This window comes from Oncorhynchus mykiss, chromosome 5 (assembly GCF_013265735.2).
Source record: "Oncorhynchus mykiss isolate Arlee chromosome 5, USDA_OmykA_1.1, whole genome shotgun sequence".
Lineage (NCBI taxonomy): Eukaryota > Metazoa > Chordata > Actinopteri > Salmoniformes > Salmonidae > Oncorhynchus > Oncorhynchus mykiss.
In genome coordinates this window covers 80,236,673-80,264,669 of record NC_048569.1, presented here as the reverse complement: position 1 = coordinate 80,264,669, position 27,997 = coordinate 80,236,673, and the positions used below count along the sequence as shown (strand labels likewise).

The following is a 27,997-nucleotide window of genomic DNA, read 5'->3' as shown; positions in this document are numbered from 1 at the left end:
AAGCTAAATTACTTCATGCAATATTGGGGGAAAGTAAAAAAGGGTGAAGCAATATAAGCGGATATTTCTTGTAAAAAGCTATAACATATTGTAAAGCTAATGTACCATTCTTTATAAAGTCACCAGCTTAGCGCTGATATGGCTGTAGCTCTATTTATGATGTCCTCTGCACAGATCTACTCTGACATTGACATATTATTACTTATTGGAATGTCTGTCCTTCAGGTAGCACAGAGGGAGGATGGTGATCCTCAGAGGGAAGGAAAGGAAGTTGTTGAGGAAGAACCGGTGGCCACACCCAAAGAGGAGGCCAAGAAGGGAAGGAAGGTAAGATAGCAGTAGTGACAGAGCACATAATAGGCCTACTGGGTTACACTCTGTACCTGATAGCAGCCATACCATAGATATCTCAGATAACAACATACGTAGTAGCTGTTTTCAAAACGTGTTTTAAGAGCTGCTTTGACCTGGCCCATAGCCTATTCATAAATTGTCTCAGAGTAGGAGTGCTTATCTAGGATCAGTTTTGCATTTGAGATCATAATGAATACAATTATTTGGGCAAGGTTGAGCCCACACCTTATCTGATGAACTTTATGTATACGGGCCCTGGTGTTACATGTCTGCCATCATTTGAGATCTAGAATCTGTTCTGTTCTATCCTAGGCAAAAAGTAAGAGGAGTGGCAAGAAGTCAAGGAAGCTGGACACTGACAATGATGCAGGTCAGAGATTTACCTCTGTAGTACTACATTGTTTCTCTATTCTGTCTGTGATGTGCAGGTTGTGCTATCCATTTTCAATGAAACTGTAGTCTACTGTAATCAGTAAGAAAGGTCACATAGATAGCTTTATTAAAATAGGCCTATTCTAAAACCCTTAAACAATGAAATCAGAGTATTAAGAGATAAAACGTCTGATTTCTCTTTAATTTTGTTTCTACTTCCTCTACGGCAATCACATCTTTAGTCTCCAGGAATAAACACCTGGATAGAGGATCTGTAATTGAGCTCCTGGAGAAGAAAGCTGTTCAGGCTGCATTCGGCCCAGGCAACAAGGATGAGATGGAATACTCCTACCCAATCCTCATCTCATTCCTGCGCAATCTTACTGATGAGTATGTTAAAAGTTTTTCTGTAATGTTCAACATTTATGAAATATTGTGCAGTGGGAACTAAACACTAACTAAAACACTTATTTTAAATTGTCTAGGCAGTGGCAAGTGATCTACAAAGGACTAAAAAACCCTGTAAGTTTCCCTACCTGCCTTTGACCTTTGATGTGTCAATGATCTGTTGAATTCAGAGATTAGCCATCAAGTCATATTCTGTTATTCATGTTCTCTGTCAGACTTCATCAAACTTTGAATTCAGTCACAGACAAGAATAACAATGTTGATCAAATGCATTCTGTTCGATCTAGAATACTTTACATCACAGTTCCATTGAAAAGACTGTTTTTGTTCTGTTTGTTCAAAACAGATGACGAAGGAACAGCTTGCCAAATTGTGCAAGACAATTGTAACCTTCATCGCACAGACCACCCTGAAGATCCTGCTGCCAGCCCTGGCCCGCGTACTTGGGGTAAAGGACTTTGCTGACGACGACACTGACTCACCCAAGAGGGGTGGCAGTGCAAGATCCTTTGCTGCCTTTGATCAGGAAAGACTGGAGCTCATCCAGGAAGTTAGATATCTGGCGAAGAAAATGTATAAGGGCGGCACAGGGGCTCAACATCTCAGGTCCCTAACACCCTCTTCTAAGAGGTATGTTCCCCTCAAGGTTTTCATGTATGGATTTCACCAAGATCATCTATCCCAGTGTTAGCTAATGCAATTTACTCTATCTGATGTAGTACAAAAGGTAATGTATCAGCCTTTGAGCATATTCAAATGAATGAGCATGTAAAGCGATCAAAAGGACATGTAGATATTTAGAATACTAAAATTACAACGCTTGACCGATTTGCCAAGTTAAGACAGGAATTATCATGCTTTGCTTGTTCGTTTTAAAGTTCCCAGACCTCAGTGAAAGTCCTCCTGGGAATGACAGAGGACAGAATCATCAAAAGTGTCCAGGAGCAACTGTCTGATCATAATATCCTGTCCTCTTGCCCACCTGAGCTGACTGTTGGTCTTATCAAGGTGGTGGTCGAACAGCTTAACTCTGCCCTCTCTGCGACCATCAGCAGAGCCATTTCAGGGCGGTCCTCCCCTATTTCTTCTGGTACCCAGGCCGCTGAACAAATGGTCAACATGGTCCAGAAATGTTTTGATGATCACACCACCCCAGAGGACCAGAGCTCTACCTCTGTATTAGAGTCGTGCATTCCACCTGCAACAGAAGAAGTGATGACTGTTATCGCAGAGATGGTGGGTGAATTGGAAAAAGAAGATCCGGAATTGGCTAAGGTTTTTCGAGAAGTGGCTGTGAAAGTTAAAATGTTGGCATCTGGCAGTGACCTTGTAGTGGAGCACCTGGATGTTGAAGACTCTCCTGTTCCAGAGGAGCTGAACATAATATGTACATCTTGCAAAGCAATGATGCAAAATCTTGGCACTCTGTTTAGTGTGAAGTTCAAGACCAAAGCCTCAAAGGCTGTGAGTGAAATTCTTGTGAGAAGGTTAATGAGCGATATCTCTGGTATGGTTCAACCTTCTCATTCGTTTAGTACCACTCCAAGCTTGATGAATGCATCTAGCCCATCTGACAGGATCCTTGATTCTGCGGCCACTGAGCTCATACTGACCAAAGTAGAATCTGAGGCATCACAAATAATTGATAACTTTGTTGAAGATGTCAAGGACATTGTGCAGTATGCTGAATTAGATCAGCCAACAAGCACCCAGAGAGATACCCAAGTGGGACACTGTACGACAAAGCGGAAACCCTTCCATGCAGCTCGTAGACTCTGCGAGAGACTTCAGGCAAAGCTGGAGACATTGTTCCTCAGAATGGGTGGAGCTCCAGTCCAAGGGGAAGAACTTATGGAAAAAGCTGACTCCAGTGCTGTGCTTCTGGAGCATACTGACTCCAGTGATCTGCCTGTTTCAATCCTGAGCTTGCCTTCCCCATGTAGGAGTGAATCCCCTATATCAGAACGTAGTTCATCTTCTTTATCTGATGGATGTGATTCAACTGACTCTGTAGGAGAGAAAACACCAAAGCAACCTGAAACCAGTAAGAGTGAGGCAATACTGCAAGTGGTCAACTCAACAGGACTTGGTTCTCTCCGTAAATGCCAAAGTGAGAACTCTCAACCATTACTGTCTCTCTGTGATTCCAACATGGTGCCCTGCACCAAAGAGGTATTGTCCCAGATTGTGACCATGTATAGGTCAGAGGTGGCAGATTTGGAATGCACATCATCTGTTGCAGAGGGTTCCTCTTACAACTCCCTTGAAGTCTGTGGCTTTTTGGACAGTGTCATGTCTTATCTAGAAGACATGCCTGTGTCTGGTTCTTCATGGTTGGAAGGATTAAGAGATACTCCAGCCTCAGTCATTGAGAAACTCTCCAGTGAGGAGTTCCAGATGAACGCTACCAACGAAGTGCGAAAAATACTGATCAAATCAGTCAGTAGCTTTCCCAGCAAAGTCAGTTCCAGCCAGACAGATTCTCAGATGTTGCCAGCAAAATCAACAATTTCCTTAAGGCATACAGATATAACTGCTTTTGAAATCGTTGGATCAATTACAAATGACATGAAGAGCCTTTTCCCACCCACAGAGTCTTCTACTACTCTATGGCAGGCAGACTCTATGCTTCAACAGAGTGATGAGAAAACCTCAGAGTACACTGAGGCCACACCCAAAGGCTCACAGTCTGGTTTGGAAGTATCTGAGAAGAAGATCTGGACAACTGCAAAGACTATTTACCACAATGTGAAGACAAAGATGAGGAATTATTTTACATGGCAAAATGAAGTCAAAGCAACAACGGCTCAAGCCAAAAAGACCCTCAGCCATATTCTGGTTTCAATTCAGAAAGAGCTGTCAAAATCTGACCAAACGGTGACTGCGCTTTCACAAATAGAGAATGTGGTTGGAATGATGCTGAAGGATGTTGAAAGGGTAAGCAGTGAATGTGGTGAGGAACTGATCTATCAAGCGCCACAGCGTTCTTCCTCCTCGTTGTCATCCTCATCTGCCAGATCAAAGAAGTCAGAGTGGGAATTTTCACTCCCTGGCACTCCCATCTCTTCTGATTTACCAGAGAGTATTACTCAGCCCATTGTGAGATGCTCAGTCATCGACATGGGCAAATCTACTAAGCCAAAAACATTGGTGTGTGATGCCAGGGAAAGCATGTCTGCAATAGTGGATACCATCATAAAGGAGGTACATCCAGAGGAAGAAGGGGAGGTTGCATTCCACCCTGATCTAACAGCTGCAATAGCAAGACTGGAGGAGCTCATATCTCAGGGTAGGATTGGTGCTCTCTCACGTGATCTTACTCACCAAGTCAACCGCATCATTTCTGAGAGCAACTTGACCCCTCTGGTTCTGACAGTGGCGGCTGGAAAGAGTGCTTCCGATACAGTCCTTACTGAGCTGAAGAGGAATGACAAGACGGTGGGGAAGCCCACAGCTTACAAGCTGGTTCAGCTTTTTGCAGAGGAGTCTGTGAAGCGCCTCTTGCTTCCTAGCCTTATGCCCTCTACAGCTTCAATGAGTTTGGCTCAGGGAGTTAGTGTGCCGGCTAGCGTATCTGAAGATAGGATTTCATGTTCTTTTTCTACATCAGCATTTAGTGACACAGTCAGCCTGTTTACCAAAGTAATGGTAAGCCAGGTCATGGACTCTGTGGTTTCTGATGCACAAAGCAGAGGGTCATCTCCAACCGGAACTGTAACTGATATAGGCAGTCTACTGAGTGGTAAGTCCTACCCTCTGCCATCTTTCTCCGCCATCAGCATGACAACAAGTGGGACCTCCAATGCTGCACGAGGCTTTGAGGACAACATAGATGCTGAGGAAAGGGATACCATCAGTTGTTTCGGTGTACCTCAGAGCATTGTTTGTGATCAGAATTCAACCAGCCCGGATGTTGCCTCGCTTTCAACCCCATCCACTGTTAACTTAGTCGGTGATGATGACTTCACCGGCCTCATCAGCATGTTAGTGGTGAGACTTCTGTCAAAAATACAAACCCAAACTGATCTGTACCCAACTGACGTCACACGCACGTCACAAGACCTGATTCCAAAAGTTATAGCTGCCTTCTGTGCATGGTCAGGCTGCTCTGAGACCCAAGCTTATCCCAAGAACCTGAAGAGTCACAAAGTATACAGCACCGTCTACAAACATCTGTTGAAGGAGTTTGGCTCAGAGAAAATACTCCAACTGGCCGTGTCGACTCAGGACTCCACTTTCAATAGGATTCTTGTGAAGTCATTGAGCAAGGAGCTTCTCCACAGTTGTAACGAGGCATCAAGAGCAGCCTCAAGAACATCTTTCGAAGCCACCAGGCCAGAAGCTCTTCTCATGGCTGATGATGTGAAGGCTACCAGAGGGAAGCTGTCTTTCCTACAAAGGCTTGCCAGACTGAAATTCAACTTAAAGGTACATCACACTTATTTAAGTTAACAATTGTGTCAATGTGAGTAAACAATGTTATTTAGAGAAAATGTAAAACCATCCATTAATTCCAAAACCATTTATAAATCTTGTTGTGCTGGTGTGTAAGATGTGATCGTTATTACCGTGAGATTGTTCTGCTGTGACAGTTGTTGTGACATGTTTTTGTTTTAGCCATTCATGATGGGAAACAAGAAGAATTCCCGCCATTCTGAATCCAAAGACCAGACTACTGCTGAAGAGATCATGTGTAAGTCCATACAGCAGGACATTTACTGTTTGAGATATTGGTGTACAAAGCTATTGCAAAAATATTAAACCCTATATACAGTGCATTATATATTATCGATAGTAATCTCTTATGTAAAATTATTTATAGTTTCCAAATCTCAAGATTCTGGTTCTCATTTATTTGTGAAAGTAATAATGAGTTGAAACTAAGAATACAATATACCATCATTTCTAAATGAAAGTGCATGTCAACTCTCTCTCTTCTGTCGCCCAACATAGTGGCACATCCTGCCACATTTGGACTCCCAGAGGGTCTTCCCTCCACCTCTCAACAGGAGAAGCCTCGCAAACGTCCCCTTCTAATCAGGATGTTTTCCACCATCTCCATAGGCCTATCCAAGCCATTCAAACGGTTTTCAAAGCAAGCTTAATACAACAATTTCCTTTAATACAGTAATATTTGCATTGAATTGATGGCCTTTGTCTTCATTTGTGTTGCCCTGTTAACACATTTGATTAGAAAATACATAGTATATTTAGTTTAGTTTATTATGCAGTCAGAGTCACGGTGTAGGCTAAACAAAGTAATGTTGTCCTGAATAATGTATAGAACATGCACCCCCACCCACACACACACAAACAGTGTGATTCATTGAACACACACACATAGTACTTCAGTTATGTCCCACAACCAACATTCGACCAGATATCAATGATTCAGTGTAAAATACATGTACTGTAAAATAAACCGTATTTAATTTACAACCAATAAAATAATACATGATGCAGGACACTCAGTTATAAGGGAATTAACTGGTTTAACTTCTCAAACAGAAACACACACATTTCCATTGTCTGTGGATCGCCCATGCTTACATTTTACTGAATGCCATTCTGACCTTTGACCTGTAGATGGCAGTAAAGGTCTACTTTTGCTGCAGATCCTCTTCTAAAGCTCAAACCTCTCTGGACAAGGAGCCGAAACATTTGTCCCTAGTGAGAGAGTGTGTGTGTGTGTGGCAAGAAAAGGGAATATTGCACTACACTTTTATGATACAGATACATTTTGCATTCGGTAGCATAGCACAGCTGTAGTTTTTTCAAATGCCAAATGTACATGTAGCATGCTTCTGCCTACAGATGCTTTTCTGAGTGACTTGTGTTGTGAGAGAACCAGAATTCAAACATAAACTCCTGGATTACATTTTATAATATTGTCAGCTCTTTTTAGTAACATATGGTAGCATACATGTTTCACACGGTGGCAAGTCAAGCTAGTTAGTTACATGTAACAACATTACATTATATGGTCAATGTTTGTGTGTATCCTCTTAGCTTTTACCTTCGACATCAACAAGCGACGCACGGGCTGGTCCTGCAGACTCCCACGCCCATGGCCCAGGAGAAGGCTGGGGGCCACCTGCTCACTCACGTCCCAGCCATCTCCTTTGAGACCGACTCTACTGTGGAGTGCACCTCCAAGAGGACTCCGGAAGAGAGGGACCGGGTGAAGGTTAAACTGGCCAACATGGCCTTGATGGGAAGGATCAAAAGTCTTGGCTGTGAAATGCCCATTATGTGTGATTATCGAATTGATAATTTTCCACTTTTGAAACAACAATGGGAAAGACAGGGTTTATAGCAAAGGTTGCTCAGATTGGGCTTTTGGAAAAATTGGGAGAATGAAAGTGCACTCCTGATTCAGAGAGAAAGATCCAGCTTAATCATCCATACCATTGTTTAAATTACAATAAAAAAACATTCAAACTGTTCCTGAGTTTCGAAAGACAGAGAAAGGAAAACATCATTATCTTCAGTCTGTTCACACCTGTTCACACAAGTCCTACTGTCCACAATCTCAGGGTTCTTCAATACAAACACACCTGTTTCAGAAAACCTGATCACTTTCACATTCGAACAATGTTTGTAGGATACTTTTCAATAACTCAATAAATGTAAGTGTTGAAACCATACATAGCTGGTAACTTGAGCTCGGCAGAGTAGTTTTGACCTGTGTCCAGATGCAGTCATTTATGTTGTCTAAAGGCAATTTGTCTCTTATAACAATGTTATTTTTCTGAATAATCTAATTTAATTGACTGGTAGGTAGTCACTAACTATTTGTAGCATGTGTTCCTCTGTTTATTGATATTTACATGGTGTGTATGTGTTAAGATGTTAAGTAATTAATGTTGATATTATCCAAAGGGTTTTTAACTGAAATGTTAAATGTTACATTTACGCTCATATTTGTAAATGGTATTTCAAAAATGGCGGAATCAAAAAGTATTGGAATAGTGACTTGTATTTTGCATCTAGAAGTGTAAGAATTTTAGAAGAATGCTATTTCATCAGTCAAATGTTGCACTGTTTGATAAGACAGGGTAAAGAAAACCTCCATTTTAATGAGTTTAGTTGTGAGTTTGACATTTTACCACAAGAAGTCACTATAATGCAAAAAAAACTTTCTCAAGCAATAATTTTGCTAGGACTGTCTGGGAGTGGTCAGTGTGGAGGGGAAATTAAAACTAGCTGTTATTGGCACTCTCATTGTCGTTGGTCTATAAACCAATTTACACATGGTGATGTCGCCATGGAAAGCCAAAATTCTGGCCCATGCAAACCTGCTGATTAGAAGGTGCTGTATAGATGTGAGAAACTCTCTTTTCATGGCACTTCAATATCGAAGTGAATTTTTCGTAGCAGGTTAGGAAACTGAGGTTAAGGTTAGGAAAAGGGTTAGTGAAAATGCTCTCCAAACCTTCTACGAAAATTACTTTGCATTGAAGTGCTGTGAAAAGAATGTGTCCCTGCTCAGGTGTTGCGTGCATCAACCAATGGTTGTGTGCCAAGTCATCCATTGTGTCATCGACTGACAGATTGCTATAACATATGATGTGGTTAGCTGACACACAAAATACCTATCCAGGCAGTGTAAGATCTGGCAAGTGTCAGCAAGGCCTGGGCAGAGGAACATGCTCCGTATTTTCAACCAGAACTATCAGGAAGCAACCCCGATCACATTTTTGTAAAACACATTTACAGTGTTAGTTTCATCAGCTGTTGTACAATATGAAATCAAATTATTTTGACTTCACAGGGCCTTTAAATGTAGGCAAACAAGTTTTCAGCATTCAAACTAATCTACCCAGCCAGATTCAGCACCATGGACAGTGAAGATCAGAATACCTGCGATCTGACGATTAGAACAACAGTGCTATTTTTTTTTTTTTTCAATTTAAAGTTTTATTAAGTTTTCTTGTTTTTCAATCAACCAACAAAACACATTCCACATTCACAGGCTTTAAAAAAAGAAAAAGTCAAAAATTAATAATACATATGAAAAAATAAAAATACAATTAAAATGAATGATAAAGTCAAATAAAAGCATTTATTTTCCTTGGTGCACACGTACTCAAAAACGAAATTAAAATAAAAACACACAAAAAAAACATTTAACACTTGCAGCAGCACTATCAAGGTTCTTATCAGCTATTTCAAGCATTCGCTGAGATGACGGGCCAATAATTCGTTTTTAGGTTTTACAGTACCTTACACAACATGTATCTGCGCATTTCCCTAGTCACCCCGTTCACTCTGTCCAGTTTGAAATATAGTTGAATAGTGAAGACCAGAGTCTATCAAACTTGGGCTGTCTCTTGTGGAGGTCATAAGTGAGCTTTTCAAGAGGAAGAAAGTCAACAATCTGGTCAATCCACATTTTAAATGTAGGAGGGGTATTAGAGGCCCACAATAGAAGAATACATTTCTTAGCAAAGTATGTAATAGTCATAAGCAAATTTTCTCTGTCAGGATCAAGAACAAAGTCCTGCTGGGCATTAAGAAGATAGATACACGGGGTCATATCAAACTGTACCTCTAGTATTTTCTGTGCAGCAGTATGTAGATTGCCAGAATCTAGCAATCTCCCTACAGCTCCAAAATACATGCATATAGGTTCCACTTTCAGAGGTACATCTTTTACAGTTAGGAGACATCTGTTTTCATTCTATGGAGTCTCAAAGGAGTATAATAAAATTTGTACAAAAATTTGTAATTAGATTCTTTCATTTTTACACTGGTAGAGGAGCAGTATACCCTGTCGCAAACCTCCGCCCATAACTCATCACTGATAGTCAGACCAAGGTCCTTTTCGCAGATTATTTTCAAAGGAGTAAAGGAGGAGCTTCCTTTCTCAGAAAGGACTCTATAGATGTAAGATATTTTGCCTTTAATGGATTGTGCTGTGACAAGAAGGGTTTCAACTTCATTCAACTGAGTTCTAAACCTCCTCTCGGAGGTAAATGAGGAAATGACATGTCTAATTTGGAAGATATTTGAAAAAATGGGATCTTGGCACATCGAATTCACTGCAGAGCTCTTGAAAGGATTTCACTGTAGTGGTTTTCTGATGAAATAGGTCTGAAAAGGTCCTGATTCCTAGAGTATGCCAAAGATTAAAGTTCCCTCCCTCAGGGCTTTTGGCAAGTCTTGGTTGCCCACTATAGGCGAGTGAGAACATATTTGGGAGGAAATGCCCAGGTATTTCTTACAGTCCCTCCACGCTAGTAGGGTGCTGTAAATCACAAAGGTTTTGGCTATGTTGCCCACTTCACTAAAGTTATTAATGAATATAGTTGAGCTTAAGGGCAATGAACCACAGGATTGGGCTTCTATCTGAATCCACGTTGACTCTTGTCTGTTTGTGATCCATGTTAGCATGTTGCGGATTTGGGCAGACCAGTAGTACAATTGAAGGGAGGGAAGGGCAAGACCACCCTTAGATTCAGGTTTCGATAGAGTGGAAAACTTGATCCTAGGTTTTTTATTGCCCCATATAAATTTGGTGATGCTTTGGTTAGTGGTTTTGAAAAAGGAACATACTGGGAGATAGCATGGGAGCATCTGAAATAAGTAGTTCAGTCTAGGGAGGACGTTCATACGGATTACATTAATTCTTCCTACTAAGCTAATTGGGAGGGAGATCCAGGTTTGGAGATCGTTCTTGATTTGGTCCAGGAGTGGAAGATCATTTTCCTTAAAAAGGCTATTCAGATCTGGTGTTATGAAGATCCCGAGGTATTGAAACCCCTGTGTTTTCCATTGGAAAGGACAAAGTGTCTTCATAGAGCTGGTGAGTGTAATATTGAGAGGGCAGGCAGTGGATTTGTTAAAATTGATCTTATAACCTGAAAACTTGCCATACTGAGCAATTGTGTCTAAAATGAGAGGGAGGGATTTCTCAGGGTTGGATATGTAGAGCAAGACATCATCCGCGTAAAGCGAAATCTTGTGCTGCAGGCCGCCTGCAGAAACACCCATAATACTTGGATTGCTCCTTATCAGCTCTGCCAGAGGCTCCGCCCCCAACAAGTAGAGCAGCGGGGACAGCGAGCACCCTTGTCTTGTGCCCCGTTCCAGAGGGCATCTGTCAGAGTTCAGTCCATTAGTAGTCACCATGGCATTTGGATGAGAGTATAGTGATTTGATCCATTTAATAAAATTTGGGCCCATATTGAGCTTTTCTAAGACTGAAAACAGAAAGCTCCACTCCATCCTGTCAAACGCCTTCTCAGCATCCAGTGAAGCCAGTAGGACAGGGGTCTTCTGTGCGTTTACTTGATCAATAATATCAAAAAGACGCCGAATGTTATCAGAAGAGTATCTGTCTCTAATAAATCCAGTTTGGTCCGCTTTTATTATTTTGGGAAGAAGAGTGTTAAGTCTTTTGGCGAGCAATTTGGTAATTATTTTATAGTCGAAATCCAACAAGCTTATGGGCCGGAAGGACGAGCAGGATAGGGGGTCCTTGTCTTTTTTTAGCAACACTGTAATGCGAGCTGTGTGCATTGAGTCTGGGAGAACTCAGTTTTTGCAAAAATCCTCCAGCATTGGCATGAAGATAGGGCTGAGCTGGGGCCAAAAAGCTTTGTAGAACTCTCTGGGGAATCCATCTGGGCCTGGGGACTTATTAGGTGGCATGGAGGTAATTGCATCCAGGATCTCCTCAGGAGTGAAGGGGGAGTTGAGATCTTCTTGGTCGGTCTCTGATAGTTTAGGCAGCGAGATTCCCTCTAGGAAAGAGTGGAGTTCTGCCTCCGTGTGTTTTCTCTCAGATGTATATAGTTTGCAGTAAAAATCATGAAAAGTTAAATGGATCTTTTTTGGGTCATATGTGACCTCGTCCTCTGCTGTTCGGATAGCCATGATTGTACGCTCTGACTGCTCCTTTTTTAATTGGTAAGCAAGCAATCTACTGGGCCTATTGCTATACTCATGGTATTTCTGTTTAGTAAAGATTTTTTTTAAAGTTATCTCCCGAGTGTAGTCCAAATTCAGTTTGGCTTTGGATGCTTTAAGATGACTCCAGGAGGTGCTGTCTAGTGATTGTTTATGTATTTTTTCACAGCATTCCAGCTCCCTCTCAAGATCTAGCCTGTGTGCTTCCATTGCTTTTTTCTTAGAGGAAGCATATGCAATTAGATGACCTCTTAGTGTGGCTTTAGCAGCGTCCCACATTGTGGCCGGAGAAACAGGAGAATCTTTATTGTCTTGTGTGTAGTTGTCTATCCATTTTAGTGCAAGTCATCGCTGGGTAAAAATGGATAGTAATTACAGCTGCGTTCACATAAAAGGAAAATAAATGGTGTACATAAAATAATAATCTCTGGACACCCCAGCCGAGTTCCCAAACAACTCGACACATCCCGTTGGATCTGTTACCCCCCCGCTCAGTCTCAATTCTATGTTCCGAATAAAACAAAAACCGGGAACAGTTAGCAACGCACAACGTCTCCCCACCAAAGAAATGCCTCATCCTCTCCACCCCGCATTGAGCAAATAACATAGTTGCCCTCGTCCAGACCACAGTAAAAGAGGGGAGAAAAATAAAAATCAATAGCCAAGCCTACATATACCTCCCCCGAGGGACATAGGGAACCCCAAGTAATAATAGCAACAACAAAAAAACAGGGAAATAAAAGTAGGCTGAAACATTAGTAGGCCTAGGTTAGACTATAAAGCCCATCACTCTCAGTTAAAGGAAAATACATATAAATTGGACTGCTATAATGACCTTTAGGGGGTGGGTCTCTGGATATCGGCTATATGTCGTCTTACCTCCTTTAGTAATGGCATTAATCGCATTTAGTCATTGGTCTGTTTCTCATTGGCCAGGATTGTCTTTCAAAAAACGTTTTGCCTCTTCGGGAGTTTTGAAGTGTCGCAATGCTCCTTGGTGAAGAATCCTGAGCTCGTTTGGGTATTTGAATCACCTGAAGATGCCTCGGTCAATGGAGTATTTCTTCACTTCGTCAAATTCTCGGCGCTTTCGGCGTATTCCAGCTGACAGGTCCTGGTGTAAAGCGAGTTTGGCGTTTCCCACTGTGATGGTGTTGTTTTTCGCCGCCTGTAGGACTCGTTCCTTGTCGGTGAATCTCAGGAAACGTATGGTGATTGGGCGCGGTGGTTGTTTACCTCTTCTTTTTCGCCCAGGTTGAATAGAACACAATTATTCCTTCGCCCCCTGTTTTCCAGGTCCTCTGTTTTCTCTTCCAGATGCTCGATTTTCTTTTTATCATATGCTATTGTTTCCATGGCATCTGTCAATAAGTTTTCCATGGATAGGATTCGCCCTTCTGCCTCGTCCAGGCGCCCCGCGTTTATGGTTATCTTGTTGTTGATGTCAGGCAAAGCGTTTTCCAGGATTGTCACCTTGCCCCCTATCGCACTGAGCTGAGAGTTAATGGCATCTAATTTAGTGTTTAGTTCTGTACGTTGGGATCTCAACTCAGAAAGGATGTCTTCGACAGAGTGCGAGGTTGGCATTCGTTGTGCCTCGTGGGGGAGCGGGTTCTCTTGCTCCTGGCTAATGGCGCTAGTTTTTTCTGAAGCTAGCTTCTTCTTGGAGGCTTTTCCCGTCGCTAATACTCGAGTCCGGGTAAAAATGTCACCTGTAGTGTCGCCTTTTGTAGCCGCCATGACTTTTTCTTGCTAAAGCTAAATGAGTTTGAACTTGGAGTGGAGGTAAGATTAGGAATTGGAAACTACTTGTGCGGAGCTCTTAGTTCATGCGGCCATCTCGTCCAAGGGTCACGTGATCCCCAACAGCGCCATTTTAAGTGATTTTCAAGACACCCAAAGTCAATTTAAATACACAACAAAATCTGCAGGATAAAAATAAATATAATCAAACATTCAAATAAGTAAACAGGCTATATTAAAGTGCACTAAACATAGAGACAGATTAACCATGGAGAACATGAAACATGATGACAGATTAACCAGGGAAGTGAATTTAACAGAGGTTAAAACTAAAACAACAGAATCTGGGTACGTCTGTGTGAAGAGGTGTGGCTTTAGTGTGGATTTGAATAGTACACAAGTAGGCCTACGCTATTTTTGCATTGTAAAACTTTTTTTTAAGTGTTATGTTTTCCCAGATTCATAGTGTTATGCAGCCCAGGCCTATCTAGGAAGGCTGGGCATAAATTGTTTGCTCACAGCATCACATGATGACGTGGGCAACATAAACACTTAAACTCTGTAGATAAAAGTTAATAGTAATCAAAACTAATTTCACCACGAAAGGAAGTGCAATCGAAATGAATGAAGAAGACAATGTAATTCTAGTGAGTTAATAAAATGACAAGGTGTTGCCTGTCAGCGTTGTAGACTACTGCCTCACAAGCCCGGGCTTTAGTGGCACTGGCATACGCGCTTGCCTCTGCACTGAAGGAGCCACCGAACGCGTCCGCGTTGCAGATCTCACTTTCTCCCGCTACAGTATGTCCTACAATGACATATTTGGTGGGGATTGGCAGCCAACAATAGGATTGGATTGGGACTAAATCAAAGAATAAAACGATATTGAAATGAATAGTATTAACAAATATTTCCCAGAAGATTTTGGGTTCAACCTAAGGCTGACTAGGACAGATCAATCAACTTGATCCGACACAGTAAGCCTACATGTCATACGTAAGTAAATCCACAAGAGAGACAATATTGCAAAGGCAGGACCATGTTCGATGGAAGGCGTAGGGGTAGGCAATCGAAAACGTTTGACGGGGAAATTTCTGTCAATATTAGTTAGTCCTACTGAGTGGGCAAGTAACCTTTCCCGCGCTCTTCCTAAAAATACTATTTGTGATGTCATAAAGGTCTAACGTTCCATGACGTAGCATGTAGCCCTAAATTACAGTCCCTGCCTGCAATATTGTCCTCACTCTCGACCTGAATTCAACTTGAATGTAACCAACACAGACAAGGACATGCTTTTTGAGATATAAAATAGCTTGAATGGATGAAGAAAAGGTAAGCTAAATTACATCATACAATATTGGGGGAAAGTAAAAAAGGGTAAAGCAATATAAGCGGATATTTCTTGTAAAAAGCTATAACATATTGTAAAGCAAATGTACCATTCTTTATAAAGTCACCAGCTTAGCTGTGATATGGCTGTAGCTCTATTTATGATGTCCTCTGCACAGATCTACTCTGACATTGACATATTATTACTTATTGGAATGTCTGTCCTTCAGGTAGCACAGAGGGAGGATGGTGATCCTCAGAGGGAAGGAAAGGAAGTTGTTGAGGAAGAACCAGTGGCCTTGCCCAAAGAGGAGGCCAAGAAGGGAAGGAAGGTAAGATGGCAGGAGTGACAGAGCACATAATAGGCCTACTGGGTTACACTCTGTACCTGATAGCAGTCATACCATAGATATCTATATATCTCAGATAACAACATACGTAGTAGCTGTTTTCAAAACGTGTTTTAAGAGCTGCTTTGACCTGGCCCATAGCCTATTCATAAATTGTCTCAGAGTAGGAGTGCTTATCTAGGATCAGTTTTGCATTTGAGATCATAATGAATACAATTATTTGGGCAAGGTTGAGCCCACACCTTATCTGATGAACTTTATGTATACGGGCCCTGCTGTTACATGTCTGCCATCATTTGAGATCTAGAATCTGTTCTGTTCTATCCTAGGCAAAAAGTAAGAGGAGTGGCAAGAAGTCAAGGAAGCTGGGCACTGACAATGATGCAGGTCAGAGATTTACCTCTGTAGTACTACATTGTTTCTCTATTCTGTAGGTTGTGCTATCCATTTTCAATGAAACTGTAGTCTACTGTAATCAGTAAGAAAGGTCACATAGATAGCTTTATTCAAATAGGCCTATTCTAAAACCCTTAAACAATGAAATCAGAGTATTAAGAGATAAAACGTCTGATTTCTCTTTAATTTTGTTTCTACTTCCTCTACGGCAATCACATCTTTAGTCTCCAGGAATAAACACCTGGATAGAGGACCTGTAATTGAGCTCCTGGAGAAGAAAGCTGTTAAGGCTGCATTCGGCCCAGGCAACAAGGATGAGATGGAATACTCCTACCCAATCCTCATCTCATTCCTGCGCAATCTTACTGATGAGTATGTTAAAAGTTTTTCTGTAATGTTCAACATTTATGAAATATTGTGCAGTGGGAACTAAACACTAACTAAAACACTTATTTTAAATTGTCTAGGCAGTGGCAAGTGATCTACAAAGGACTAAAAAACCCTGTAAGTTTCCCTACCTGCCTTTGACCTTTGATGTGTCAATGATCTGTTGAATTCAGAGATTAGCCATCAAGTCATATTCTGTTATTCATGTTCTCTGTCAGACTTCATCAAACTTTGAATTCAGTCACAGACAAGAATAACAATGTTGATCAAATGCATTCTGTTCGATCTAGAATACTTTACATCACAGTTCCATTGAAAAGACTGTTTTTGTTCTGTTTGTTCAAAACAGATGACGAAGGAACAGCTTGCCAAATTGTGCAAGACAATTGTAACCTTCATCGCACAGACCACCCTGCAGATCCTGCTGCCAGCCCTGGCCCGCGTACTTGGGGTAAAGGACTTTGCTGACGACGACACTGACTCACCCAAGAGGGGTGGCAGTGCAAGATCCTTTGCTGCCTTTGATCAGGAAAGACTGGAGCTCATCCAGGAAGTTAGATATCTGGCGAAGAAAATGTATAAGGGCGGCACAGGGGCTCAACATCTCAGGTCCCTAACACCCTCTTCTAAGAGGTATGTTCCCCTCAAGGTTTTCATGTATGGATTTCACCGAGATCATCTATCCCAGTGTTAGCCAATGCAATTTACTCTATCTGATGTAGTACAAAATGTAATGTATCAGCCTTTGAGCATATTCAAATTAATGAGCATGTAAAGCGATCAAAAGGACATGTAGATATTTAGAATACTAAAATTACAACGCTTGACCGATTTGCCAAGTTAAGACAGGAATTATCATGCTTTGCTTGTTCGTTTTAAAGTTCCCAGACCTCAGTGAAAGTCCTCCTGGGAATGACAGAGGACAGAATCATCAAAAGTGTCCAGGAGCAACTGTCTGATCATAATATCCTGTCCTCCTGCCCACCTGAGCTGACTGTTGGTCTTATCAAGGTGGTGGTCGAACAGCTTAACTCTGCCCTCTCTGCGACCATCAGCAGAGCCATTTCAGGGCGGTCCTCCCCTATTTCTTCTGGTACCCAGGCCGCTGAACAAATGGTCAACATGGTCCAGAAATGTTTTGATGATCACACCACCCCAGAGGACCAGAGCTCTACCTCTGTATTAGAGTCATGCATTCCACCTGCAACAGAAGAAGTGATGACTGTTATCGCAGAGATGGTGGGTGAATTGGAAAAAGAAGATCCGGAATTGGCTAAGGTTTTTCGAGAAGTGGCTGTGAAAGTTAAAATGTTGGCATCTGGCAGTGACCTTGTAGTGGAGCACCTGGATGTTGAAGACTCTCCTGTTCCAGAGGAGCTGAACATAATATGTACATCTTGCAAAGCAATGATGCAAAATCTTGGCACTCTGTTTAGTGTGAAGTTCAAGACCAAAGCCTCAAAGGCTGTGAGTGAAATTCTTGTGAGAAGGTTAATGAGCGATATCTCTGGTATGGTTCAACCTTCTCATTCGTTTAGTACCACTCCAAGCTTGATGAATGCATCTAGCCCATCTGACAGGATCCTTGATTCTGCGGCCACTGAGCTCATACAGACCAAAGTAGAATCTGAGGCATCACAAATAATTGATAACTTTGTTGAAGATGTCAAGGACATTGTGCAGTATGCTGAATTAGATCAGCCAACAAGCACCCAGAGAGATACCCAAGTGGGACACTGTACGACAAAGCGGAAACCCTTCCATGCAGCTCGTAGACTCTGCGAGAGACTTCAGGCAAAGCTGGAGACATTGTTCCTCAGAATGGGTGGAGCTCCAGTCCAAGGGGAAGAACTTATGGAAAAAGCTGACTCCAGTGCTGTGCTTCTGGAGCATACTGACTCCAGTGATCTGCCTGTTTCAATCCTGAGCTTGCCTTCCCCATGTAGGAGTGAATCCCCTATATCAGAACGTAGTTCATCTTCTTTATCTGATGGATGTGATTCAACTGACTCTGTAGGAGAGAAAACACCAGAGCAACCTGAAACCAGTAAGAGTGAGGCAATACTGCAAGTGGTCAACTCAACAGGACTTGGTTCTCTCCGTAAATGCCAAAGTGAGAACTCTCAACCATTACTGTCTCTCTGTGATTCCAACATGGTGCCCTGCACCAAAGAGGTCTTGTCCCAGATTGTGACCATGTATAGGTCAGAGGTGGCAGATTTGGAATGCACATCATCTGTTGCAGAGGGTTCCTCTTACAACTCCCTTGAAGTCTGTGGCTTTTTGGACAGTGTCATGTCTTATCTAGAAGACATGCCTGTGTCTGGTTCTTCATGGTTGGAAGGATTAAGAGATACTCCAGCCTCAGTCATTGAGAAACTCTCCAGTGAGGAGTTCCAGATGAACGCTACCAACGAAGTGCGAAAAATACTGATCAAATCAGTCAGTAGCTTTCCCAGCAAAGTCAGTTCCAGCCAGACAGATTCTCAGATGTTGCCAGCAAAATCAACAATTTCCTTAAGGCATACAGATATAACTGCTTTTGAAATCGTTGGATCAATTACAAATGACATGAAGAGCCTTTTCCCACCCACAGAGTCTTCTACTACTCTATGGCAGGCAGACTCTATGCTTCAACAGAGTGATGAGAAAACCTCAGAGTACACTGAGGCCACACCCAAAGGCTCACAGTCTGGTTTGGAAGTATCTGAGAAGAAGATCTGGACAACTGCAAAGACTATTTACCACAATGTGAAGACAAAGATGAGGAATTATTTTACATGGCAAAATCAAGTCAAAGCAACAACGGCTCAAGCCAAAAAGACCCTCAGCCATATTCTGGTTTTAATTCAGAAAGAGCTGTCAAAATCTGACCAAACGGTGACTGCGCTTTCACAAATAGAGAATGTGGTTGGAATGATGCTGAAGGATGTTGAAAGGGTAAGCAGTGAATGTGGTGAGGAACTGATCTATCAAGCGCCACAGCGTTCTTCCTCCTCGTTGTCATCCTCAACTGCCAGATCAAAGAAGTCAGAGTGGGAATTTTCACTCCCTGGCACTCCCATCTCTTCTGATTTACCAGAGAGTATTACTCAGCCCATTGTGAGATGCTCAGTCATCGACAAGGGCAAATCTACTAAGCCAAAAACATTGGTGTGTGATGCCAGGGAAAGCATGTCTGCAATAGTGGATACCATCATAAAGGAGGTACATCCAGAGGAAGAAGGGGAGGTTGCATTCCACCCTGATCTAACAGCTGCAATAGCAAGACTGGAGGAGCTCATATCTCAGGGTAGGATTGGTGCTCTCTCACGTGATCTTACTCACCAAGTCAACCGCATCATTTCTGAGAGCAACTTGACCCCTCTGGTTCTGACAGTGGCGGCTGGAAAGAGTGCATCCGATACAGTCCTTACTGAGCTGAAGAGGAATGACAAGACGGTGGGGAAGCCCACAGCTTACAAGCTGGTTCAGCTTTTTGCAGAGGAGTCTGTGAAGCGCCTCTTGCTTCCTAGCCTTGTGCCCTCTACAGCTTCAATGAGTTTGGCTCAGGGAGTTAGTGTGCCGGCTAGCGTATCTGAAGATAGGATTTCATGTTCTTTTTCTACATCAGCATTTAGTGACACAGTCAGCCTGTTTACCAAAGTAATGGTAAGCCAGGTCATGGACTCTGTGGTTTCTGATGCACAAAGCAGAGGGTCATCTCCAACCGGAACTGTAACTGATATAGGCAGTCTACTGAGTGGTAAGTCCTACCCTCTGCCATCTTTCTCCGCCATCAGCATGACAACAAGTGGGACCTCCAATGCTGCACGAGGCTTTGAGGACAACATAGATGCTGAGGAAAGTTGTTTCGGTGTACCTCAGAGCATTGTTTGTGATCAGAATTCAACCAGCCCGGATGTTGCCTCGCTTTCAACCCCATCCACTGACAACTTAGTCGGTGATGATGACTTCACCGGCCTCATCAGCATGTTAGTGGTGAGACTTCTGTCAAAAATACAAACCCAAACTGATCTGTACCCAACTGACGTCACACGCACGTCACAAGACCTGATTCCAAAAGTTATAGCTGCCTTCTGTGCATGGTCAGGCTGCTCTGAGACCCAAGCTTATCCCAAGAACCTGAAGAGTCACAAAGTATACAGCACCGTCTACAAACATCTGTTGAAGGAGTTTGGCTCAGAGAAAATACTCCAACTGGCCGTGTCGACTCAGGACTCCACTTTCAATAGGATTCTTGTGAAGTCATTGAGCAAGGAGCTTCTCCACAGTTGTAACGAGGCATCAAGAGCAGCCTCAAGAACATCTTTCGAAGCCACCAGGCCAGAAGCTCTTCTCATGGCTGAAGATGTGAAGGCTACCAGAGGGAAGCTGTCTTTCCTACAAAGGCTTGCCAGACTGAAATTCAACTTAAAGGTACATCACACTTATTTAAGTTAACAATTGTGTCAATGTGAGTAAACAATGTTATTTAGAGAAAATGTAAAACCATCCATTAATTCCAAAACCATTTATAAATCTTGTTGTGCTGGTGTGTAAGATGTGATCGTTATTACCGTGAGATTGTTCTGCTGTGACAGTTGTTTTGACATGTTTTTGTTTTAGCCATTCATGATGGGAAACAAGAAGAATTCCCGCCATTCTGAATCCAAAGACCAGACTACTGCTGAAGAGATCATGTGTAAGTCCATACAGCAGGACATTTACTGTTTGAGATATTGGTGTACAAAGCTGCTATTGCAAAAATATTAAACCCTATATACAGTACATTATATATTATCGATAGTAATCTCTTACGTAAAATTATTTATAGTTTCCAAATCTCAAGATTCTGGTTCTCATTTATTTGTGAAAGTAATAATGAGTTGAAACTAAGAATACAATATACCATCATTTCTAAATGAAAGTGCATGTCAACTCTCTCTCTTCTGTCGCCCAACATAGTGGCACATCCTGCCACATTTGGACTCCCAGAGGGTCTTCCCTCCACCTCTCAACAGGAGAAGCCTCGCAAACGTCCCCTTCTAATCAGGATGTTTTCCACCATCTCCATAGGCCTATCCAAGCCATTCAAACGGTTTTCAAAGCAAGCTTAATACAACAATTTCCTTTAATACAGTAATATTTGCATTGAATTGATGGCCTTTGTCTTCTTTTGTGTTGCCCTGTTAACACATTTGATTAGAAAATACATAGTATATTTAGTTTAGTTTATTATGCAGTCATAGTCACGGTGTAGGCTAAACAAAGTAATGTTGTCCTGAATAATGTATAGAACATGCACCCCCACCCACACACACACAAACAGTGTGATTCATTGAACACACACACATAGTACTTCAGTTATGTCCCACAACCAACATTCGACCAGATATCAATGATTCAGTGTAAAATACATGTACTGTAAAATAAACCGTATTTAATTTACAACCAATAAAATAATACATGATGCAGGACACTCAGTTATAAGGGAATTAACTGGTTTAACTTCTCAAACAGAAACACACACATTTCCATTTTCTGTGGATCGCCCATATTTACATTTTACTGAATGCCAGTCTGACCTTTGACCTGTAGATGGCAATAAAGGTCTACTTTTGCTGCAGATCCTCTTCTAAAGCTCAAACCTCTCTGGACAAGGAGCCGAAACATTTGTCCCTAGTGAGAGAGAGTATGTGTGTGTGGCAAGAAAAGGGAATATTGCACTACACTTTTATGATACAGATACATTTTGCATTCGGTAGCATAGCACAGCTGTAGTTTTTTCAAATGCCAAATGTACATGTAGCATGCTTCTGCCTACAGATGCTTTTCTGAGTGACTTGTGTTGTGAGAGAACCAGAATTCAAACATAAACTCCTGGATTACATTTTATAATATTGTCAGCTCTTTTTAGTAACATATGGTAGCATACATGTTTCACACGGTGGCAAGTCAAGTTAGTTAGTTACATGTAACAACATTACATTATATGGTCAATGTTTGTGTGTATCCTCTTAGCTTTTACCTTCGACATCAACAAGCGACGCACGGGCTGGTCCTGCAGACTCCCACGCCCATGGCCCAGGAGAAGGCTGGGGGCCACCTGCTCACTCACGTCCCAGCCATCTCCTTTGAGACCGACTCTACTGTGGAGTGCACCTCCAAGAGGACTCCGGAAGAGAGGGACCGGGTGAAGGTTAAACGGGCCAACATGGCCTTGATGGGAAGGATCAAAAGTCTTGGCTGTGAAATGCCCATTATGTGTGATTATCGAATTGATCATTTTCCACTTTTGAAACAACAATGGGAAAGACAGGGTTTATAGCAAAGGTTGCTCAGATTGGGCTTTTGGAAAAATTGGGAGAATGAAAGTGCACTCCTGATTCAGAGAGAAAGATCCAGCTTAATCATCCATACCATTGTTTAAATTACAATAAAAAAACATTCAAACTATTCCTGAGTTTCGAAAGACAGAGAAAGGAAAACATCATTATCTTCAGTCTGTTCACACCTGTTCACACAAGTCCTACTGTCCACAATCTCAGGGTTCTTCAATACAAACACACCTGTTTCAGAAAACCTGATCACTTTCACATTCGAACAATGTTTGTAGGATACTTTTCAATAACTCAATAAATGTAAGTGTTGAAACCATACATAGCTGGTAACTTGAGCTCGGCAGAGTAGTTTTGACCTGTGTCCAGATGCAGTCATTTATGTTGTCTAAAGGCAATTTGTCTCTTATAACAATGTTATTTTTCTGAATAATCTAATTTAATTGACTGGTAGGTAGTCACTAACTATTTGTAGCATGTGTTCCTCTGTTTATTGATATTTACATGGTGTGTATGTGTTAAGATGTTAAGTAATTAATGTTGATATTATCCAAAGGGTTTTTAACTGAAATGTTAAATGTTACATTTACGCTCATATTTGTAAATGGTATTTCAAAAATGGCGGAATCAAAAAGTATTGGAATAGTGACTTGTATTTTGCATCTAGAAGTGTAAGAATTTTAGAAGAATGCTATTTCATCAGTCAAATGTTGCACTGTTTGATAAGACAGGGTAAAGAAAACCTCCATTTTAATGAGTTTAGTTGTGAGTTTGACATTTTACCACAAGAAGTCACTATAATGCAAAAAAAACTTTCTCAAGCAATAATTTTGCTAGGACTGTCTGGGAGTGGTCAGTGTGGAGGGGAAATTAAAACTAGCTGTTATTGGCACTCTCATTGTCGTTGGTCTATAAACCAATTTACACATGGTGATGTCGCCATGGAAAGCCAAAATTCTGGCCCATGCAAACCTGCTGATTAGAAGGTGCTGTATAGATGTGAGAAACTCTCTTTTCATGGCACTTCAATATCGAAGTGAATTTTTCGTAGCAGGTTAGGAAACTGAGGTTAAGGTTAGGAAAAGGGTTAGTGAAAATGCTCTCCAAACCTTCTACGAAAATTACTTTGCATTGAAGTGCTGTGAAAAGAATGTGTCCCTGCTCAGGTGTTGCGTGCATCAACCAATGGTTGTGTGCCAAGTCATCCATTGTGTCATCGACTGACAGATTGCTATAACATATGATGTGGTTAGCTGACACACAAAATACCTATCCAGGCAGTGTAAGATCTGGCAAGTGTCAGCAAGGCCTGGGCAGAGGAACATGCTCCGTATTTTCAACCAGAACTATCAGGAAGCAACCCCGATCACATTTTTGTAAAACACATTTACAGTGTTAGTTTCATCAGCTGTTGTACAATATGAAATCAAATTATTTTGACTTCACAGGGCCTTTAAATGTAGGCAAACAAGTTTTCAGCATTCAAACTAATCTACCCAGCCAGATTCAGCACCATGGACAGTGAAGATCAGAATACCTGCGATCTGACGATTAGAACAACAGTGCTATTTTTTTTTTTTTTCAATTTAAAGTTTTATTGAAGTTCTTGTTTTTCAATCAACCAACAAAACACATTCCACATTCACAGGCTTTAAAAAAAGAAAAAGTCAAAAATTAATAATACATATGAAAAAATAAAAATACAATTAAAATGAATGATAAAGTCAAATAAAAGCATTTATTTTCCTTGGTGCACACGTACTCAAAAACGAAATTAAAATAAAAACACACAAAAAAAACATTTAACACTTGCAGCAGCACTATCAAGGTTCTTATCAGCTATTTCAAGCATTCGCTGAGATGACGGGCCAATAATTCGTTTTTAGGTTTTACAGTACCTTACACAACATGTATCTGCGCATTTCCCTAGTCACCCCGTTCACTCTGTCCAGTTTGAAATATAGTTGAATAGTGAAGACCAGAGTATCAAACTTGGGCTGTCTCTTGTGGAGGTCATAAGTGAGCTTTTCAAGAGGAAGAAAGTCAACAATCTGGTCAATCCACATTTTAAATGTAGGAGGGGTATTAGAGGCCCACAATAGAAGAATACATTTCTTAGCAAAGTATGTAATAGTCATAAGCAAATTTTCTCTGTCAGGATCAAGAACAAAGTCCTGCTGGGCATTAAGAAGATAGATACACGGGGTCATATCAAACTGTACCTCTAGTATTTTCTGTGCAGCAGTATGTAGATTGCCAGAATCTAGCAATCTCCCTACAGCTCCAAAATACATGCATATAGGTTCCACTTTCAGAGGTACATCTTTTACAGTTAGGAGACATCTGTTTTCATTCTATGGAGTCTCAAAGGAGTATAATAAAATTTGTACAAAAATTTGTAATTAGATTCTTTCATTTTTACACTGGTAGAGGAGCAGTATACCCTGTCGCAAACCTCCGCCCATAACTCATCACTGATAGTCAGACCAAGGTCCTTTTCGCAGATTATTTTCAAAGGAGTAAAGGAGGAGCTTCCTTTCTCAGAAAGGACTCTATAGATGTAAGATATTTTGCCTTTAATGGATTGTGCTGTGACAAGAAGGGTTTCAACTTCATTCAACTGAGTTCTAAACCTCCTCTCGGAGGTAAATGAGGAAATGACATGTCTAATTTGGAAGATATTTGAAAAAATGGGATCTTGGCACATCGAATTCACTGCAGAGCTCTTGAAAGAATTTCACTGTAGTGGTTTTCTGATGAAATAGGTCTGAAAAGGTCCTGATTCCTAGAGTATGCCAAAGATTAAAGTTCCCTCCCTCAGGGCTTTTGGCAAGTCTTGGTTGCCCACTATAGGCGAGTGAGAACATATTTGGGAGGAAATGCCCAGGTATTTCTTACAGTCCCTCCACGCTAGTAGGGTGCTGTAAATCACAAAGGTTTTGGCTATGTTGCCCACTTCACTAAAGTTATTAATGAATATAGTTGAGCTTAAGGGCAATGAACCACAGGATTGGGCTTCTATCTGAATCCACGTTGACTCTTGTCTGTTTGTGATCCATGTTAGCATGTTGCGGATTTGGGCAGACCAGTAGTACAATTGAAGGGAGGGAAGGGCAAGACCACCCTTAGATTCAGGTTTCGATAGAGTGGAAAACTTGATCCTAGGTTTTTTATTGCCCCATATAAATTTGGTGATGCTTTGGTTAGTGGTTTTGAAAAAGGAACATACTGGGAGATAGCATGGGAGCATCTGAAATAAGTAGTTCAGTCTAGGGAGGACGTTCATACGGATTACATTAATTCTTCCTACTAAGCTAATTGGGAGGGAGATCCAGGTTTGGAGATCGTTCTTGATTTGGTCCAGGAGTGGAAGATCATTTTCCTTAAAAAGGCTATTCAGATCTGGTGTTATGAAGATCCCGAGGTATTGAAACCCCTGTGTTTTCCATTGGAAAGGACAAAGTGTCTTCATAGAGCTGGTGAGTGTAATATTGAGAGGGCAGGCAGTGGATTTGTTAAAATTGATCTTATAACCTGAAAACTTGCCATACTGAGCAATTGTGTCTAAAATGAGAGGGAGGGATTTCTCAGGGTTGGATATGTAGAGCAAGACATCATCCGCGTAAAGCGAAATCTTGTGCTGCAGGCCGCCTGCAGAAACACCCATAATACTTGGATTGCTCCTTATCAGCTCTGCCAGAGGCTCCGCCCCCAACAAGTAGAGCAGCGGGGACAGCGAGCACCCTTGTCTTGTGCCCCGTTCCAGAGGGAATCTGTCAGAGTTCAGTCCATTAGTAGTCACCATGGCATTTGGATGAGAGTATAGTGATTTGATCCATTTAATAAAATTTGGGCCCATATTGAACTTTTCTAAGACTGAAAACAGAAAGCTCCACTCCATCCTGTCAAACGCCTTCTCAGCATCCAGTGAAGCCAGTAGGACAGGGGTCTTCTGTGCGTTTATTTGATCAATAATTTCAAAAAGACGGCGAATGTTATCAGAAGAGTATCTGTCTCTAATAAATCCAGTTTGGTCCGCTTTTATTATTTTGAGAAGAAGAGTGTTAAGTCTTTTGGCGAGCAATTTGGTAATTATTTTATAGTCGAAATCCAACAAGCTTATGGGCCGGAAGGACGAGCAGGATAGGGGGTCCTTGTCTTTTTTTAGCAACACTGTAATGCGAGCTGTGTGCATTGAGTCTGGGAGAACTCAGTTTTTGCAAAAATCCTCCAGCATTGGCATGAAGATAGGGCTGAGCTGGGGCCAAAAAGCTTTGTAGAACTCTCTGGGGAATCCATCTGGGCCTGGGGACTTATTAGGTGGCATGGAGGTAATTGCCTCCAGGATCTCCTCAGGAGTGAAGGGGGAGTTGAGATCTTCTTGGTCGGTCTCTGATAGTTTAGGCAGCGAGATTCCCTCTAGGAAAGAGTGGAGTTCTGCCTCCGTGTGTTTTCTCTCAGATGTATATAGTTTGCAGTAAAAATCATGAAAAGTTAAATGGATATTTTTTGGGTCATATGTGACCTCGTCCTCTGCTGTTCGGATAGCCATGATTGTACGCTCTGACTGCTCCTTTTTTAATTGGTAAGCAAGCAATCTACTGGGCCTATTGCTATACTCATGGTATTTCTGTTTAGTAAAGATTTTTTTTAAAGTTATCTCCCGAGTGTAGTCCAAATTCAGTTTGGCTTTGGATGCTTTAAGATGACTCCAGGAGGTGCTGTCTAGTGATTGTTTATGTATTTTTTCACAGCATTCCAGCTCCCTCTCAAGATCTAGCCTGTGTGCTTCCATTGCTTTTTTCTTAGAGGAAGCATATGCAATTAGATGACCTCTTAGTGTGGCTTTAGCAGCGTCCCACATTGTGGCCGGAGAAACAGGAGAATCTTTATTGTCTTGTGTGTAGTTGTCTATCCATGTAGTTACCAATGTATGTTTGAGAGCATGGAGGTGTTGAATTTCCAGCTCTTTGACCTCTGGATGTTTTTGCAGAGGTCAAAGCGGAGGTGGACAAAGGCGTGATCTGAAAGTGCTATGGGTCCGATTGTACAAGTGGCTGAATTTATGAAACTCTTTGGGATAAAAATGTAATCTATACGGGAGTAGGTGTTATGGACATTAGAGTAGTATGTATAGTCCATAGATGAGCTATTAGTCTCTCTCCAGATATCTATCAGTCCCATCTCTTTAGTAAGAGAGTTGCAGATCTAGGATTTGTGGTGGGGACTTGAGATGATTTGTCTAGGGTTGGGTTAAGGGTACAATTAAAATCTCCGGCCACCACGCCAAAGGAGACACAATGCTCATTGAACAGGGTTATAATTTTTGACATGAAGGCAGGAGTATCTGTGTTAGGGGCGTATATGTTTAATATAGTAATTGGTTGACCATATAGTGACCCAGTTATCAAAATAAATCTCCCC

General features: G+C 41.6%; 3 protein-coding genes across 4 annotated transcripts; all 3 read left to right on the top strand.

Annotated features, from left to right (window-relative positions):
• The first annotated feature begins 109 nt into the window (after positions 1 to 109).
• LOC118964723 lies at positions 110 to 16,977 on the top strand. Its single transcript, XM_036979063.1, has 5 exons — positions 110 to 327; positions 15,800 to 15,857; positions 16,091 to 16,238; positions 16,334 to 16,370; positions 16,603 to 16,977. Exons 1-5 carry the CDS (start codon positions 139 to 141, stop codon positions 16,945 to 16,947), a joined length of 777 nt encoding a protein of 258 aa, XP_036834958.1. The 5' UTR covers positions 110 to 138; the 3' UTR covers positions 16,948 to 16,977.
• LOC118964654 lies at positions 4,841 to 8,558 on the top strand. Of its 2 annotated transcripts, none has more exons than XM_036978508.1 (4): positions 4,841 to 5,562; positions 5,752 to 5,827; positions 6,088 to 6,220; positions 7,144 to 8,558. In XM_036978508.1, the coding sequence occupies exons 1-4, from the start codon at positions 4,915 to 4,917 to the stop codon at positions 7,448 to 7,450; spliced, it is 1,164 nt and encodes a 387-aa protein (XP_036834403.1). In that variant the 5' UTR covers positions 4,841 to 4,914; the 3' UTR covers positions 7,451 to 8,558. The 2 variants fall into 2 exon arrangements, with proteins under 2 accessions (XP_036834403.1, XP_036834402.1); XM_036978507.1 differs by having other exon boundaries at positions 6,088 to 6,229.
• Positions 16,978 to 20,021: 3,044 nt separating the features above from the next.
• Positions 20,022 to 23,671, top strand: LOC118964655. The gene is made up of 4 exons (XM_036978510.1): positions 20,022 to 20,672; positions 20,862 to 20,937; positions 21,201 to 21,333; positions 22,257 to 23,671. The coding sequence occupies exons 1-4, from the start codon at positions 20,037 to 20,039 to the stop codon at positions 22,561 to 22,563; spliced, it is 1,152 nt and encodes a 383-aa protein (XP_036834405.1). The 5' UTR covers positions 20,022 to 20,036; the 3' UTR covers positions 22,564 to 23,671.
• The last annotated feature ends 4,326 nt before the right edge of the window (positions 23,672 to 27,997 follow it).